The sequence below is a fragment of the Tamandua tetradactyla genome, chromosome 14 (genome assembly GCF_023851605.1).
Source record: "Tamandua tetradactyla isolate mTamTet1 chromosome 14, mTamTet1.pri, whole genome shotgun sequence".
Taxonomy (NCBI): Eukaryota; Metazoa; Chordata; class Mammalia; order Pilosa; family Myrmecophagidae; genus Tamandua; species Tamandua tetradactyla.
The window spans coordinates 76,542,583-76,558,434 of NC_135340.1; the positions used below are offsets into that span (position 1 = coordinate 76,542,583).

At 39.3% G+C, this 15,852-nt stretch overlaps 1 protein-coding gene across 7 annotated transcripts in view; it reads right to left on the reverse strand.

Annotated features, from left to right (window-relative positions):
* Positions 1-378: 378 nt before the first annotated feature.
* Positions 379-15,852, reverse strand: part of RORA (RAR related orphan receptor A) — a 717,907-nt gene continuing 702,433 nt past the window's right edge. For all 7 annotated transcript variants that reach the window (XM_077128083.1, XM_077128089.1, XM_077128086.1 and 4 more), the window contains 7 exons: positions 14,649-15,044; positions 9,333-9,454; positions 7,519-7,651; positions 6,742-6,849; positions 6,020-6,130; positions 4,972-5,084; positions 379-3,097 (listed from right to left, as the gene is read on the reverse strand). In XM_077128083.1, the coding sequence (XP_076984198.1) occupies positions 2,933-3,097; positions 4,972-5,084; positions 6,020-6,130; positions 6,742-6,849; positions 7,519-7,651; positions 9,333-9,454; positions 14,649-15,044 (1,148 nt within the window). In that variant the 3' untranslated portion in view covers positions 379-2,932. The remainder of the gene's footprint in view (positions 3,098-4,971; positions 5,085-6,019; positions 6,131-6,741; positions 6,850-7,518; positions 7,652-9,332; positions 9,455-14,648; positions 15,045-15,852) is intronic.

A 15,852-nucleotide genomic window follows, 5' to 3' on the forward strand; every position in this document is an offset into this window, starting at 1 on the left:
ACTGTTAGACATTTAAGTTTAGGAAGCTTTTTAACAACTATCAAGAATAATTGTTCTGGTATTATCAAACAGTTTGTATCATCACACAGGTAAGGAATAAAGGACTGCAAAAATTTCTACCTCCTTTTCTGGATTCCATATTTTTTCAATTACATTTTTTGTTTAGCTTCAGATCCCAATTTAGATCGAAATAATAGTTAGTTGTTCCCTCATTTCACCAAGCATGTCTCTACTATTCTGTTCCTATACAGTATACCTTGCTCTTAAATTCTACACTTGCTGTCTTTTCAGAAAGACTTATTAGCAGCATCACATTATTTATCTTGGTTTACACTAAAAGCAATGTCACCACGAGGTGACTATTACTGAGATTAGAGCTTCTTTTTTTTTTTTTTTTTTTTTTTTTGCCTTAGGTACATACGAAACCTCTCTGGAAAAAGGAATTTTTTTTAAGTTGAACACTAAGTTCTCTCTCACCCTTAAAAAGTTCAGTGAACTCTTATTATCTCACAAGTGGACACTGGAATTAGGTTTAGTTGTTCTTTAATGCGCTAGCACCTGAGGCTGGTCATATTCAGAAAGCTTTGGTTAAAAAGAAGTTAATATACTTTAATAATACTATCCCCAAATTTAGTGAATCAGAATGATAAAAACAAAACACAAAACCCCACCATTTCCCCCCAAAGGAGAAAGAAAGATAGAAGAAAATGGACAAATAAATAACTGAATTAAGCTTGGTACTCTTTTCGAAGTATAAATACTATGGATCTTTAAAGGAACTATTCTTCCTTAAATTAAAAATTTGATTTAACTCTTCTTGTCCAAATATAAATACTCTATGCTGACAGCTAACCCTCTATATAAACACTTACATAAAAGTTTATATGTCCATAAGAAATTTAAGTAAATATTATTCTTGTCTTCTATTTATGGTTAAACCCTTACTATGTTTTTGAAAAAAAGAATATTTTCGATGTTATTTAGGCTTCATACACACTCTGTGTAAATAATCCCTTTCCCCTTTCCCATTCCCTCAGGAAACAAATCAGAATGTCAGTGGAGTTAAAAGCAGAGTGCAGGGACCTGGGAAGCCCACGGCAGTAATCATCTCCCTGGGAAGATTCTGGAGAACCCTAGTGGCAGAGGAGACCCTTTCCCGTCTCTGAAAGACTGCTCAGAAAGGTGTTCCCCTTTCTGTACAAATGCATACAGTGGTCTTTGATGTCAGATCAGAAGTTTGAATCCCAACCCTGGTTTGATGAAAATCCATCTTCTAACTGCCTCTATTCCCAACAGGTCACCTTGTTTTAAAAATATCCCACTGGGGACTTTTAAAAATAAAAACAAAACTAAACAAAAACAACTCAGTATTTCTCACCTGAACACACAAGCCAAACGATCTTCTAAATATTTAATAAAATAAATTACAGTCCACAGTTTTCTAGGAAGATAAATACAAGAGTAAATGTTTGCAGCTAGCATCAACTTCACTTTAAATGCTTAAACTATTTAATATTTAAATAAGAGAACCTGGTTCAATACTGCCCCCTTAACGTTCCTGTCTATGGGCTTTAAAATTTGGAGGGCAGTATTCTAGAATTACAGCATCTAGAGGCATTTAGTTTAGAATTAGTTTACTCTGGATAAATCATGATGGTTCCTAGATTATACCAAGAACAGAACAGTCACCAAGTGTATGCTTCATGTTTTCACATGTGGAGTGTGCTTGCTCCAGGTATAATCTTTGCATCCTCCTTATAATAAACGTTAGATTCCAATAAATACTCTGGTTACTGGTTTGTTTCAAAGCATAAGGATTTCAAGTTGAGACTGAATCCATATAGCTACTAAATCGTGTAAGATAAGCTTCCCCTTCTCCACCTCTTTGAGGTGGGAATTTTAAAAGCTTTTTTTTTTTTAAATGTATTTTTAATGTGCATGATGGTATAAATCCACAGCACCAATTGATCATTCAACTTTGTATGAAGCATAAACACATCTATCCTTAAACTTACCGAAAAGTGAAGTTTTATTTAGGGAGAGTTCAGTTTCTAATTCTGGATTCATGTGTTAGGAAAAAAGAATTCAACATGATGATTTCTAGATATGACCAGCCAGTCTTTTAAAAAATAATTTTGTAAACAGCAGCATAAATACCTCCTGACGTACCTTCCGAGCCTTCGCAGTTAAACTTGTGTTTCTGGTGCACATGCGACACGACAGTGAACACGCTAGCATTTAATTTAAAGGAAAAAGGTGCAAAATGAAAGTGCCTTATCAATTCAACAGGAAAAGCTACACCAGTAACTACATTTTTATATTAATTAAAACAATATATAAACAATATCTCTTTTAGCTATATATAGTCTTCATGCCCATTTACCCTGTAATATATTATAATGCTATTGTTGATAGTGCTAGGGACCCTTTTCATGCCATCCTGCGGACAGGCAATAATCGGTGGGGGGGAGAAAAAAAACTTCCTTCATGAAACAAAGAGCAAGTTGTGCAAAGTAATGCCGCAACCTCCGCTATGCACGCCAGTCACCGATTATTGCTCAACGCTCTGCTGTTACTGACAGATTGGCGACTCTGTAGAAAGTCTGTGGGCAGTGAGCTACAAGGAAAGGAAATCCTCCGACTTTAGTACCCTCCTCCTGTGTAAACAGAGGTCAATGATCAAGAAGTCGAGACAGAAAAAGGGTCCATATTTGTAGGCATAATGGAAATCATATGCATGAGAAAAACAAGTTCAACTTTTATTTGTTTTCATTGTTTCCCCTCCTTTGCCTGACCCCGATCACCAAAAGATGTGCAGTGTGTTGGCGCTCCAGGTGTGTGCGGGGCCGTATAAAGTGTCTCGGTTAATTTTTTTTTTTTTCATTTTTCATGTTTGTACTTCGGACATTCTGGAAGTGCTTAGGTGATACATTTACCCATCAATTTGCATGGCTGGTTCAAATTCTGAAGTGAACAACTCCTTGTATAATGGAGGAAAATGAAGCCGTACAATGTCTGGGTATATTGCTTTAAATGCCATAAGCTTTTCTGTATGTCGTCCACATAAGGCTCTTAATGTAGACACCTTGCATATTAACTGTAAGGAGAAGAAAAGACATATTGTCAGGAGGGAATAAGGGTGGGTCACGCTGGCTCAGCAGGCAAGAATGCTCGCCTGCCATGCCAGAGGACCCGGTGCCTGCCCATGTTAAAAAAAATAATAAAAAAGAAAGAAAAGAAAAAAAAGAGTGAAAAGTAAGGAGGGAATAGGCATGAGAATCAAAAATCAGGGAATCTGGATGATCTTCACAGGATTCCGTCTAATGCTGAAACATTTGAAGCAACATAATGCCCACTAATAGAGAACTGTAAAAATAAATGATGATATGGTCATATACTAGAAGACCAGGTCTCAAGCCAATATGATTTTTGAAGATGAATAGCTTAATAACACAAAAAAGATGTTCAGAAGCAAGAGTTGGCAAAGCTTGTTAGTGACAGTGTTGAAATGAGAACCCGAGTCTCTTTCTCCTTCCTCCTATTCCAGTGTACTTTCCGCTCGGCCATCCTTTCCTCCCTGCCCTCTGACAGCGTGGGAAAGGAAGAGGCCTGGTGATGGAAAAGAGGGCAAGGGGCAGCATGGGGGTTGGAGGCCACCAGCGAGGCTAGATGACAGCATCCTCTACACATTCATCTACAGCAGGTGCTAGTCACCTCCAACGACAACACATTTCTTCTCCATTTCGGGGCTAAGCAAGAAGCTCCAAGTGAAAACGAAATAGTTATGGCCTGGATAATAACCATTTACCACGTGAGCATAACTACAGGATTTGCAAAAATGCTCTGTTGACGCTAAAGCACTATACAAATGCAAAATACTTATTATTTCAACCCAAAATAATCTGAAAAATGTGTTTATTAGATCTTATCCAGGTGGTAAGTGCTCTCTATAATAAAATAATGAGAATTGGAAGGGAGAACTGTTAGAATCATGTAGGCAAGAACGAGGAGAGAGAGCGGAGCGTCTGACAGTTCTTCCTTCCAATTCCCTTTTTTGCCGCCATCTCTCATTTAACATGTGCAAAAACAAAAACAAAATAGCAATTAACCCCCAATTTCCCCTTTTTGCCTCAACCTTTGTTATCTTAAACCTCCTAAACTATCAGGAGAAAACCAAACAGGGAAAAAAAACACTTCTCAATTAAATACATAAAATTACCTAAGAAAGAATAGGGGTGATTTTTTTTATCAAGCCACACACCTGATAAAGCAGCACCAGCTACTGGCATGAGCACTGAGGAGTATTAGCATATTTAAAATTGAGATCCTAATGATATTTATTGTGAAAGACAATACTTAGCAAAAATGAGCTTATACATTGAATACAGACAGGGTAGTCATGAGAAGTTGAAAAAAGTCATTTATTTTTTTGTGACTAGTACTGTTGACTACTGATAACTTTAAATGGAGTGAGAGAGAACTAATATTAAAATATATGGTTAATTTGGTTAATTTTTTAAGTCCTTTATACCTTCTTCTAAATTCAAAAGACTTGTTGTCCCCAGCTTTGATAAAATAGGAGAATATATTAATGATTTTTTTTAAATCTGCTATTGGCTTATCATTGCAAGACATTTTTTTTTTTTTTTGGCATGGTCAGGTTCCGGGAATTGATCCTGGGTCTCTGGCATGGCAGGTGAGTATTCTGTCACTGAGCCACCATTGCATCGCCCTGCAGAACACTTTGTAAGCAGTGATAATAAATTAAATTTAACCTGAATAGTCAGTTTGGGCCCAATGGTATTTTTTGAAATGGAGATAATTCTTTTGTTTTCAGGAGCTTGTTTCCTTTGTGATACTTTTGGGGGCTTGTCAGAGGAATCACCTCTTTATCTTAATAAGGGTAGCTAGTGCATGATCTGTGCCAAGAAAGAATTCAGGCCCTGCCAACTCGAAACCTTTGCCTCTCACCTTCGTTAGTATTCCATCCTCTCGGTGATTCTTCTGTAGGACGTGTTGGAGAGCTAGCTGAATTTTCTGTTGCAGTTTTTCAATCTTTACCTTCTCCTGCAGCCACGAGCGATCTAAAAACGGAGAATGATACTTCTTAGTGTTCTTTCTATATGGGGTCAGAAAACCCCATTCCTCCTGATTCATAGACACTGATTATTATGCCATAGGGCATACTTAGAGACTAATGGGGCAAATTCACTCCTCTTTCAAAATGAGCTCCTGAAGGAATGGAAATCTGATTGATGACATCATAAAACAGGATGCTAAAATTTCCTATTTTTACTGATGCTTAAAGGAAGGGAGGCTCCTCCCCTTCCTAAAAGGATAGCCATCGAAATAAAGGTCGTTCCTGTACAAGTGCAAATGGCCCCTCATACCTTCCAGTAATTACATTCCTGGATGAAATACTCATGTTCATCCTGCTGGCCTTCCTGGGAAACAGGAAAATTGCCTTATAACCCAAGGCAATTAAAGATGTCAGCAGAATTCCAAATAACTTAAAGGTAGTAAATTCAGGGTCAAGTCTTTATGTGTAAGAATTCCAAATAGAAGATAGTAAATATGTAAAACTGATTCTCCCCAAAAGGTAGTATTGGATGAAAACAGATTAAATCCAAATAAGCCTGTGGGTGACACCTAAATGGATTTTAATTTTAAAAATATCTTAAAAACCACATCTTATCTTGGAGCTTGGGATTAAGAAGGACAACTCTACCCTACTACAGCATCCAGATTAATTCTGGACTGGGTTTTATTCAATTCTTGTTTTCTATGATTTTATCTAAAAGGCATGAGGTCTGAAAAGGATATAGGCACACACATGTGTATGTGTATATGTGTGTGTAAAGAGGGGTGTTACCTGAAAAAATTTCATTAGGTTTAATAAGGGTGGCAGCCTCTTTTGGTAGCCTCCCACACATTCTATAGTCATTAAAAGTGATGTCCCTTGTAAAAATTCTTTACCTGAACAATTTTTAAAGCATTTTATTTTTATTGATTATCTTACCTGCTGACATCAGGACAAATGCAGAAAATAATGCAATTTCATCTTCAGTCAGGTGCATAGAACATAAACTCTTTCCAAATTCAAACACAAAGCTAATAAAATCTTCACAACCTGCCCAAATTGAAGACAGTTTAGGGATTTGATTATTATCTTAGAAGAAGAAAATGGAAGAAGGTAAAGCGAGATCTAATGGTTGAAGGGCAGAGGGGAACGAATAGCATTTCTACAGTTTAATAGTTTGAAATCTTAAAAGAAAAATCTGTTGCGTCAACCTCACGTTTTACCATCAATATTCCCCTCACCATCACCATCCTCACCGCCATCCTCACCGCCATCCTCACCATCGCCCACTGTCATCACAACATCGCCACCGTCATCATCACTCATGATAAGAGTGAACATTTGCGGTATGTTTACTAAATGTGAGGTACCTCTCTAAAAGATTTCTTCTATTTCAAGATGGAAGGGCATATAACCTAAATTTCTTTGATTACCAGGCAGATAAGATGAAATTCTAGACCCTTACATGTAATAGAGTCAAAGAGCTTTGGCGCTATGTAAAGTTTCTACAGTGTCTAACTACAAAGTAAAATAGGTATACATCCCATAAATTTTTGTGTCCAAATAACCGGTTTCCATTTTGTTCCATAAGAACTTTCATCCAATCTACATCTTTTCCTAGAGCCTTGACTTAAAAATAAAGCACGTTGAGATCTCCTTACCTAAGGATTTGAAGACATCTGGGCTAGCATACTTCCCATCAAAGTACACGGTGTTGTTTTGAGAGTCAAAGGCACGGCACATTCTGATAAACACCACCTCGAGAGAACCTGAAAACAAAGGCAGAAATGGCCTGGGTGATTATCTCTTAGTGAGTTTACTTCTAAGGAGCTAATGTTAATGTCTTTCTCAGACAGCACAGTGGGTGTCGTGTGCAGTTTAGCCAGTGGGCACTTGAATCACATCATCTACCTATCCAGAAAGGATAAGGTTTACTACTGTAATTAAAGACTATTGTGCAGAAGCTAAGGCCTGTTTCATAGAAGAGAGGTTTGATTTGCAAATCGCTTTCTTGGCACCATTCTGTCTTGCCATGTGGAGTCTCAAGTTTGCTAGGAAAACTTCTGTTCATACTGATTAAAGAAAAAGCAACAGGGATGTTTCTCTGAGTCCCACAAACAGCCTTCCTCCTAACAGCTTATCATAACCTTCAGAGGATCTGGAGTACAGGGAAAAAAACACAAAACAAGTGACGGTAAAATTGGGGAGAACAGGTGTCCTTCGTATTAGTCTGTCTACCCTGAGTGGGAGAGAAGTAGAGGGAATGTTTCCTGAAAATAGCTCAAAATCTTTCAAAAGGACTCTGTTCCTGCTAAGAAAAACCTGAGCTATTATCATTGAGAAAAACCATTCCTGACACCTTCCTTATCAAGCATTTTTTTAATAAGCCAATGAAGGCAGGTTAGAAAGAGATCTCAAAATTCTCCAACAAAGCATACCTGCTTTTAGAAGCACAATTTGATCATTTTGACACAGTTCCATAAATCCATCAATACGTTTGGCGAACTCCACGACATACTGTATAGCTTCTGTGATTTTGATGGCACACAATTGCCACATCACCTCCCGCTGCTGTGAAAAGAGAGAAATACAGCAACACATATTTTTATCCATACTGTTGGCACAACTGGCTTTATCGTTCCTATTTTGTAAAATCCTTCTTTATAAATAGATTTAAAAAGCCTAGAGGGGGCGCTGCAATGGTGGCTCAGTGGCAGAATTCTCACTTGCTATGCCAGAGACCCGGGTTTGATTCCTCATGATTTTGGCATGAGCCTGCACATGCCAAAAGAAAAAAGAGCCTAGAGGATTTAAAAACAAAAATACTGAAGCCAGATGACCAGTTTTACTTTTGGCTCTAATGGTTGCATCAACATTGTTTCTCATCTCCTCCAATTCCTCTCTTACATTTTTGATGGCAAAGGGAAAGCATAAGATGTTATAAACATAAGTAGCAGAAGCTGAAGACAAGAGCTAGGAAAAGTAACATGTGCCATTGCTTTAACCCTGGGCTGCTGAGAATAGTAAAGCAGGATCTTCTTTTGAAAAGTTATTTTGCTTTGGGGAATTTAATACTACTTTGTTGGGGGAAGGGAAGGAAATGCAAGCCTCAATTTATTGTACCTTACAATGTGCCAACTGCTTTATGACATCCTGGTCTTATTTCATTTTTATAAGACCATTTTTCTATTTTATAGAAATGCACACTGAAGCTCTCAGAAGTTTCACAGCGAGGCCATATGGGAGCTGTGATTCAAATCCAAACAGGTCTGACTCTGAAATCCCATTTCCCATGCCTTGCTGCTTTCTTGCTTCTTCTTTGTAGCTTTGGCTACCGGTATTACCTGCTACTCAAAGGCAAACAAAGTGATATGTTGCTGTTTCCCAGTCTTTCCTGTTCAATTCCTCTTATAAACTCACTGTCCAGTTTAGTTAGAGGGTGACCTGGTCCTGTTGTGTGGGTCATTTGCTTCTCCAATCTTATAAGATTGTTTCCACCAATATGATGGGGTAGAAGAAACACTGAATGAGGAGACAGGAGTCATGTGTTCCATCTTGATGTTTTCACTCTCTAGCCATATGCTAAGGGAGGATTAGCCTAGATCATCTCTAAGGTCCTTTCCAACCCTAGATTTCTCTGAGTATCAGGAAAAACCACATCATTTTCTTCTATCAAAGGCAGAATAAATAATTAAGACTTGCTATCTTTAGCCTTGCCCTTCTACCTCAGTGGCTTGTTGATTAGAATGTTTGATAGAAAAAAGCAAGAAACAGCACTATTCATCAGTCTCACATTACTAGATTCATATTGGAGATATGATCATAGTTTGCATGTCTTTTAAATATACATTCTCTAAATTCTTTCTTCTTAACTTCTGAAAATCTGAGGCTGAGGTTATTTTATTCCAACTTCCTGACTATAAAACCTTCCACTGTGATACTGGGACAAATCCCAATTCATTTAGACATTGGCAGCCGCTTAATCTATCCCGTTAACAAACTGAAGGAGCTATGTGTATACTTATAAGCACAATCGAATTCATTCATTATCTTTGAAATTGCACAGGCTGGCATTTCAGTAAGATGCCAAAGCCTGGAGTACATGATAAGCTCTGGAGAAAGATTTTAAAATAAGAAAACTGATATCTGATGAAAGTCGTTCTTTCTGTTGTGTACTCTTGACCAACTCTCCTGTGCCAACACACTGTTTTTAATGATGCCTCAATCCCAGGCAAAAGTCCTTGGATTATACCTTGTTTTGATAGTTTTCAATCTCTTCCTGCAGGAAGGTCTGCCACGTTATCTGCTGGAGTTCTTCTCTCAAATATTGGCAAGTTTCCAGATGGGACTTAGATATATTTTGTGCAAGATGTTCTAAGGAGAAAAGAGGAGACCACAAGAATGAAAAAGTTTTTCTCTGGATAATCACTGTTTTTCCTATGTCATAGTTGATTGAAAAACAACCCATATAAAGCAACGTGCTTGAAACAGTTTTGAGTATCCTTACACATTTAAACACTGCACTTATTTGGACTAGTTGTGTATTTTGGAGCATGAGACGGGAGGACGAGCACTTTGCAAAACCAACATTTTGCAGTGAGGCCTGATAACTTCAAAGACCCTCCTGAGTGTGACCTTGTTCTGTGCCTTTACACAAGTGCTGGGAATGAACCAATGTCACCTAGATGTGTGTGGGAAGCAATTGGCACAGCCTCTTCTTGGTATTGTATGACGATGCAGCGGCAATGCGTATTGACCTGGGAAGTATTACTCTTGAAAAATAAGGAAATGATACTCTTCTGTGATGACAACTATGCATTTCTTTTGTTTATCCTGCAAATAAGAAAGTGAGCATTACCGTGGGGGCATCCATATAACAGTGTATAATGTAGTGATTAAGAGATGGACGTTGGAGCCAAAAGCCTGGCCTTGAATCTCAGCTCTGCCACTTGCTGGCTGTGTGACCTTGGGTAAGTTACTCAACCTCCTTGTGCCTTGATTCCTCATCTGTACAATGAGCAAAACAGTGTCTGTTTCATAGCATTGTTGTGAGAATTAAATGAATCCAGCACTCACAACAGGGAGAGTTATTTGTGTGTGTAAGGGGCTTAAAGATATTGAAGAAATAAAATAGATGTCAAAGAAGTTTCTTTGGGAACTTAGAGTCTGATAAGTATGTACGGATACACTGAAAGGACAGTTCAAGACACTAGATGATAATTAAGTAAAACGTTGAATTATATGATAAGAGAAAGAAAAATAAAATGGGTCCTATCAGAAATGGAGAGGCCACTGTTGCCTTGGTGAAATTAGGGGATTCTTCCTGGCAGAAGAAGAATGCTTGAGCTGATCCCTGAAGGTTGGGTAGAATTTGGCAGGCAGAGGCCAGTCACACTTAGGAGGATGGTAGATGAAGGGACAGAGATGAGATTTAAAGAGGGTGGGACCGCTGTGTTAAAGTGATGGTGTCAGAACAGAAATCTGGGTAGGTAAGGATCCAAATTGTGAAAGAGCTTGCCTGTCAGGACAGAGATGGGACCTGAGGTAACCAAAGGAATCAGCAGGATTCTTAAGGAGAGGTGACATGTTGGAAACTGATCTGGGGAAATAGTACCAGAAGTTTTGTGCCTGGTGGGCTGGAGCAGAGACAGGCTGGAGGCAGGGCAACCAGTTAGAGGGCTGTTTGGGATCTAGATGTGAAAGACTAAGAACTTGGAGCAAGTTGGCAATAATTTTATGGAAGGATGAATTTTAAAAAGTTTCATAAAAGAAAACCTGGCAAGATTCCATGAATATAAAACCTCACCTTCCAAGGGTCTTGAATACGTAGTAGAGACGTTATTGAAAAGAATGGTGCTGAATGCAAACTTGGCAACACTAGTAATACCTATTTATTTGGGAATCTGCTACTACTTGAGTCAAACAGAACTAGACTTGTTCGTGTGAAAACAGAGCAGGCTCACCTAAATGAAGCTTGAAACTGGAATCTCCTTAGAGACGCTGAAACATCACAAACCTTAATGGCCCTACCGGCCAGCACACAGACAGCACACACACAAAACAACATAAATAAATAACATAAAAATAAAATATAAACAGAAGGACAGAAGCTTAAATGGAAGAAAGAGGTGGAGAGAAAAAAAGAGAAAGAGGGAGAAGCTAGTAAATTCTATGTCTTAGACTCAATGGCACTTGTGAAGAGGGGAATAAAAGACATAGATGATGGGGAATCAGAAATATTAAAACAGATGTGTAAATAAGTTAGGCAAGAAGATGCTTGGAAAAGAAGGGCCTCTATTTAGCACTTCCAAGAGGGTTCCCAGAATGTAAACCGATTTTTGCAGATAAAAAAAAAAAAGATGAAAAAGTATTCATAAGAAGCAGTTGTCAGGAGGTGCCCTAAGGAGTGAATAAACTCATAGAATTCTCTTTGGATTACATTTATTTTCCAGTTAAGATGGTCAGCATCTTGTTGTTTCACTTAATCTTAAAAAAAAGGGTTCCCAATTCTCCCACCTTAAATAGGTCCATCTTTTAGAAAAGCCAGTAAGAAAGGATAAGGAATGATGCAGTGTCTATGAATAACCAGTAGAGGGCAGTGGCTACATTCTCAGTGACTTACAAAGCCTTTGATTTCAAGTCACAGTTGATTTGGCAAGTCTAAGATATTGGAAACATTGCTATTTTTAAATCTTCATTTCAGCAAAGAAGACTATATCCAGCCTGAGTTAAAGTTTGAAAGAAGTTAGTATGGTCTCTCAGAGGAACAGACTGGAATAGTGAAATACCTTGGAACTATGAGTTAGGAAGCCTGGTTCCTGTCTGAGCTCAGCTGATAACTCATTTTGTGATTGGGGCGAGTCAGTTCACCTCCTCAACCATGATTACTTACTTCATCCGTAAAACCAAGGCCTAGATTCTTTAGCTGTAAAGTCCTGGCCTCTGAGTCACAGATTTTTACAGTGGCAAGGAGCATTAGATGTCCTCTAGTCCAAACTCTCCTCATTTTACAGTTAACATTAATGTAATAATGATGAGAGTAGTTTAATACTTATGTAGCATTTACTATTTGGCCAGGCCCATATTATATATATCAAATATATTTAATACATTTACTATTATATATTTATAGTTCCGCTTTCTTAATCCACATAACAACCCTAGTATTATCACCATTTTACAGATGAGAAAACTGAGGCACAGTGAAGTTAAAGGACTTTTTTCAAGGTGTCAGAGCTGGCAAGTGGCAGAGCCATGATTCAAATCCAGAGAGTTGTGGATCAAATCTAGATAGTTTGGATCTAGAGTCTGTGCTTTTTACTGTCATATTCTATACAAGTGGGAGCTGAGGCTTGCAGAGGTTACACGATTTGTTGGAGTTGTACAACTTGTTAAAAAAAAAAAAAAATCTGGGGCCAGAACCCATAGACTTCTTTTCTCATGCTTTACCTAACATATTGTTTCTTAAGCACAATTAGCTTTAACTTTTTGTTTTTAAATGAACCTAGGTTGTTTATCTAGAATGTATAATTCAAATACTAATTGTATATCAGGACCAAATTTCCTCGACAAAGATGCAGAAGTATTCCCATTAAAATAATGGATTGTAGACACTATTACTGAAAAACAGCATTGGGCTTAGGATATGTTGGTTTATAATTTTTTGCTCCTATTGTCCAGGTTCATTTGTTTAAAATCTGATGACAAAATCTAGCCTCCAGTGACATCAGCGATTTAGTTACAGGAAAAGGAGGACTTGAACGCCAAAGGAAAGGTAAGGAAAGTGTCAGGATTTCCAGACCGTACTAGGAGGCGACAACCGTGGAAGAGGAAACTGACTGATGTGTGGAGTCTGGGGGGTCAGTCTCAGCCTTTCTAAGCTCCAGTTAGGAATTAGTACACTTTTTACCTGATTGTGCCGTAGTCACAGCAACACTTTGACTAAGCTGTAAGGATGCATTTCAGGGTTAAATATTTCATGAGCAAACGGGATAGATTCACTAGTATTTATGATCAGGTGGGTAAACCTAAAGTGAGCCAGGTCATTTTTCATAGTATCATGTCAGTTTTCAATCAAATCCTTATTCATTTTGGAAAATTGGACTTCTATTACAGTTCTGCTTAAGGCTCAGCCATCCAAGATCGCATGGGTTAAAAAAAAAAAAAAGGAAGGTTTTTGTTCTAGTTCAAGGAAAAAAAAAATCAAACCCACCTCTGCTCTGCTTGGCTTCTAGTTCAGAGGTTTCTCTGTTAATCAGAAGAGCTGCCATACACCTTTAATACTGTTTGGTGGCTAAGGACCAGCTTAAAATGTCCCTGCTCTGGAGGATTTAAATTTAGACCCATAAAGAGGTACTTGTATAAAAACCATAAAGAACAGTCAGTTTGTTCTATTTGGAGAAAGATTTTACTGGAAATACAAATTTTCACTTAAAAAATATTTTATGGGGTACAGAGGAGGAGAAACCATCTAAAGACATAACCGCTACTTCTGTGAACTGAGGATTTCTGTGCTGAACACAGAACCTGCTGGGTTTTTTTCTGTCTGAAGTCTTCATTCTCTCCCTGTGTTAACTTAGTCATTGCCACAGCAACTAATTAAAATGTTCCAAAGGGTTATAACCTTATGTGAGGGATCACTGGGAGAGGCAGCTCAAATTCTAAAATGGAAAAGGGTCTTATCAGAGTTTGGCTAGTAATAGTGCCGTGCTTAAACATATAGCAGAGGATGTTAACACAGCTTCCTTGAAATAGAAGGTTTCCCACTCTCTGTGTTGTGACCCAGAAATATGGACATCTCCCGAACAGTGGCAATCTCATGGCAATAAGAAAATGACTTTTTTTTTTTTTACATGGTGAGCCTTATATGAAATATGCCAGTTTTGTCACCAGTATCTATCACCAAAACTTGCTGGCAAGTAAAGAAGCTAATTTTTCTTTGACATGGTATAGTTTACATTATGGTTGAAAACTTTGCTGAGAGGAGCTGGACCTGTCTGAAGGGGTCAGCTGCAAACTGGTACCAGCCGGTTGTTAACTGTTCACACGCCCTGGCCCAGTGTAACCCATCATTTTACTTCTTCTCTCCTGCAAGAACCTGAACGTCTGACCTTTTATGTGTCATTGTCAGGATTTTAAACTTTAGCAGCTGATTCAAAAATTTAAAAACTCGGCTCAGGTCAAAGAAATCTGTAGTCGGGCCAGGTTCCATTTGTGGGCTGCCATTTTGTGGCCTTAGGGATAAAGCAAGACTTAGAAAATAACTGAAATTAACATGGGCATTCCCTCAACCTAAAACTATCTTTGGGATTTATGGACTGTCTTAGTTCCTTCTGTCTCATCTTTGATACTGAGAGAGCAATCCATTTATTGCATATACCATAGGAAACGAGAGACAGCCAAAAGCAAGGGGCGGGATGGAATTACAGGGTAGCCCAATGGTGAAGACGAATTGTCTGTCCAGTTGTATCATTTCGATAACAGGAGCCACTAGTGGAAAACCAAACATATCACTTTTACTTCAAAGGGCATGAGTCGAGCTTCCCAGTAGAAGCATCTGTGCCATTACCTAGTTCTGCCATAGACACGGTTGGGGAAGTCTCTCCATTGGTGAAAGAACAGTAGGGAAAGAAGCCTGATGCTGGTGTGTAGTCACAGATGGGTTCTGGTTTGATTCCATTGATGTCAAGCCCTGACTGGTCGGGGGAAGGCTGTATGTCCAGGTAGAAGCTGCTGACTGCAGAGTCTGCCTTGCTCCCCTCGGGGGTGTGCCCGTCGATGTAGCTGCTGAGGTCGTCGTGGAGTTCCGTCAGCCCGTTGGCCGAGATGTTGTAGGTGGGCGTCAGCGGCTCGGCCTCTCCAGGCTGCTGTTGGTGGTCGCGCTGCTGCTGCTGCAGTCGGTGCTTCTGCACTTCCGCGTACAAGCTGTCTCTCTGCTTTTTGGACATTCGGCCAAATTTGACAGCTGGAAGAAAAAAGTCAGACCACACCCTAGACAATGCTATGTCGGTCACCTTCCTCTCTGGCATGCTTTAGGGTTTGTTTTGAAACCTCGGACAATCTCCAATACCCCATGACCACAAAATGAGGACAGAATTCAAAGGTGAAAAAGAGTCCCACCCCACAAGGGGCTTGCTCCACCCTGTACAGCAAAACAGTTCCCAGAGGAAAAGCTGTTTCAGAAACAGACCTAGACGCCCTGGAACGATGTCTCCCTGTGTTTTCCTGTTTCACAGACCTGAGGCGCCCTGGGGGCCACTGATACGCAGCCTAAAGGGCTAGTGCGCCCTCCTTCGTGCAGCTGGCAAAGACCACGCCTCTCTCCTCCCCATGGTCAGCCCGCTGTCCGGGACGCACAGGCTTACAGGCGCACATCCAGACGGAAGCAGTCAGACCTCACATCTCATTCAGTTCGCTACTCTGGACACTCGAATGAGTTTCTTCTCAAGCAAATGGCTGAATCTGGGGATTTGGGGAGAGGCCTGAATAGATGGAAGAGACCTTTGTAGTTCCCTGAATTACATCCCTGAATCTACCTGACTTAAGTCCCCTCTTCCCACTCATGGGTCATTGTAGTACCTGTGAAGCCCTTGAGCCCGATATTTAAATGACACTTTCTGTGGCTGTCATGGCCTCAAGTAATATGAGTATCGGAATTCTGGAAAGGGCAAACACTGTATCCGATCACTGCTGGGAGGATTTGCGATCACAACGCTCCTCCTTGGGGTGTGTCCCCCTATTTAAAGTATAGCAACAACTGGAGTAACTTGGCA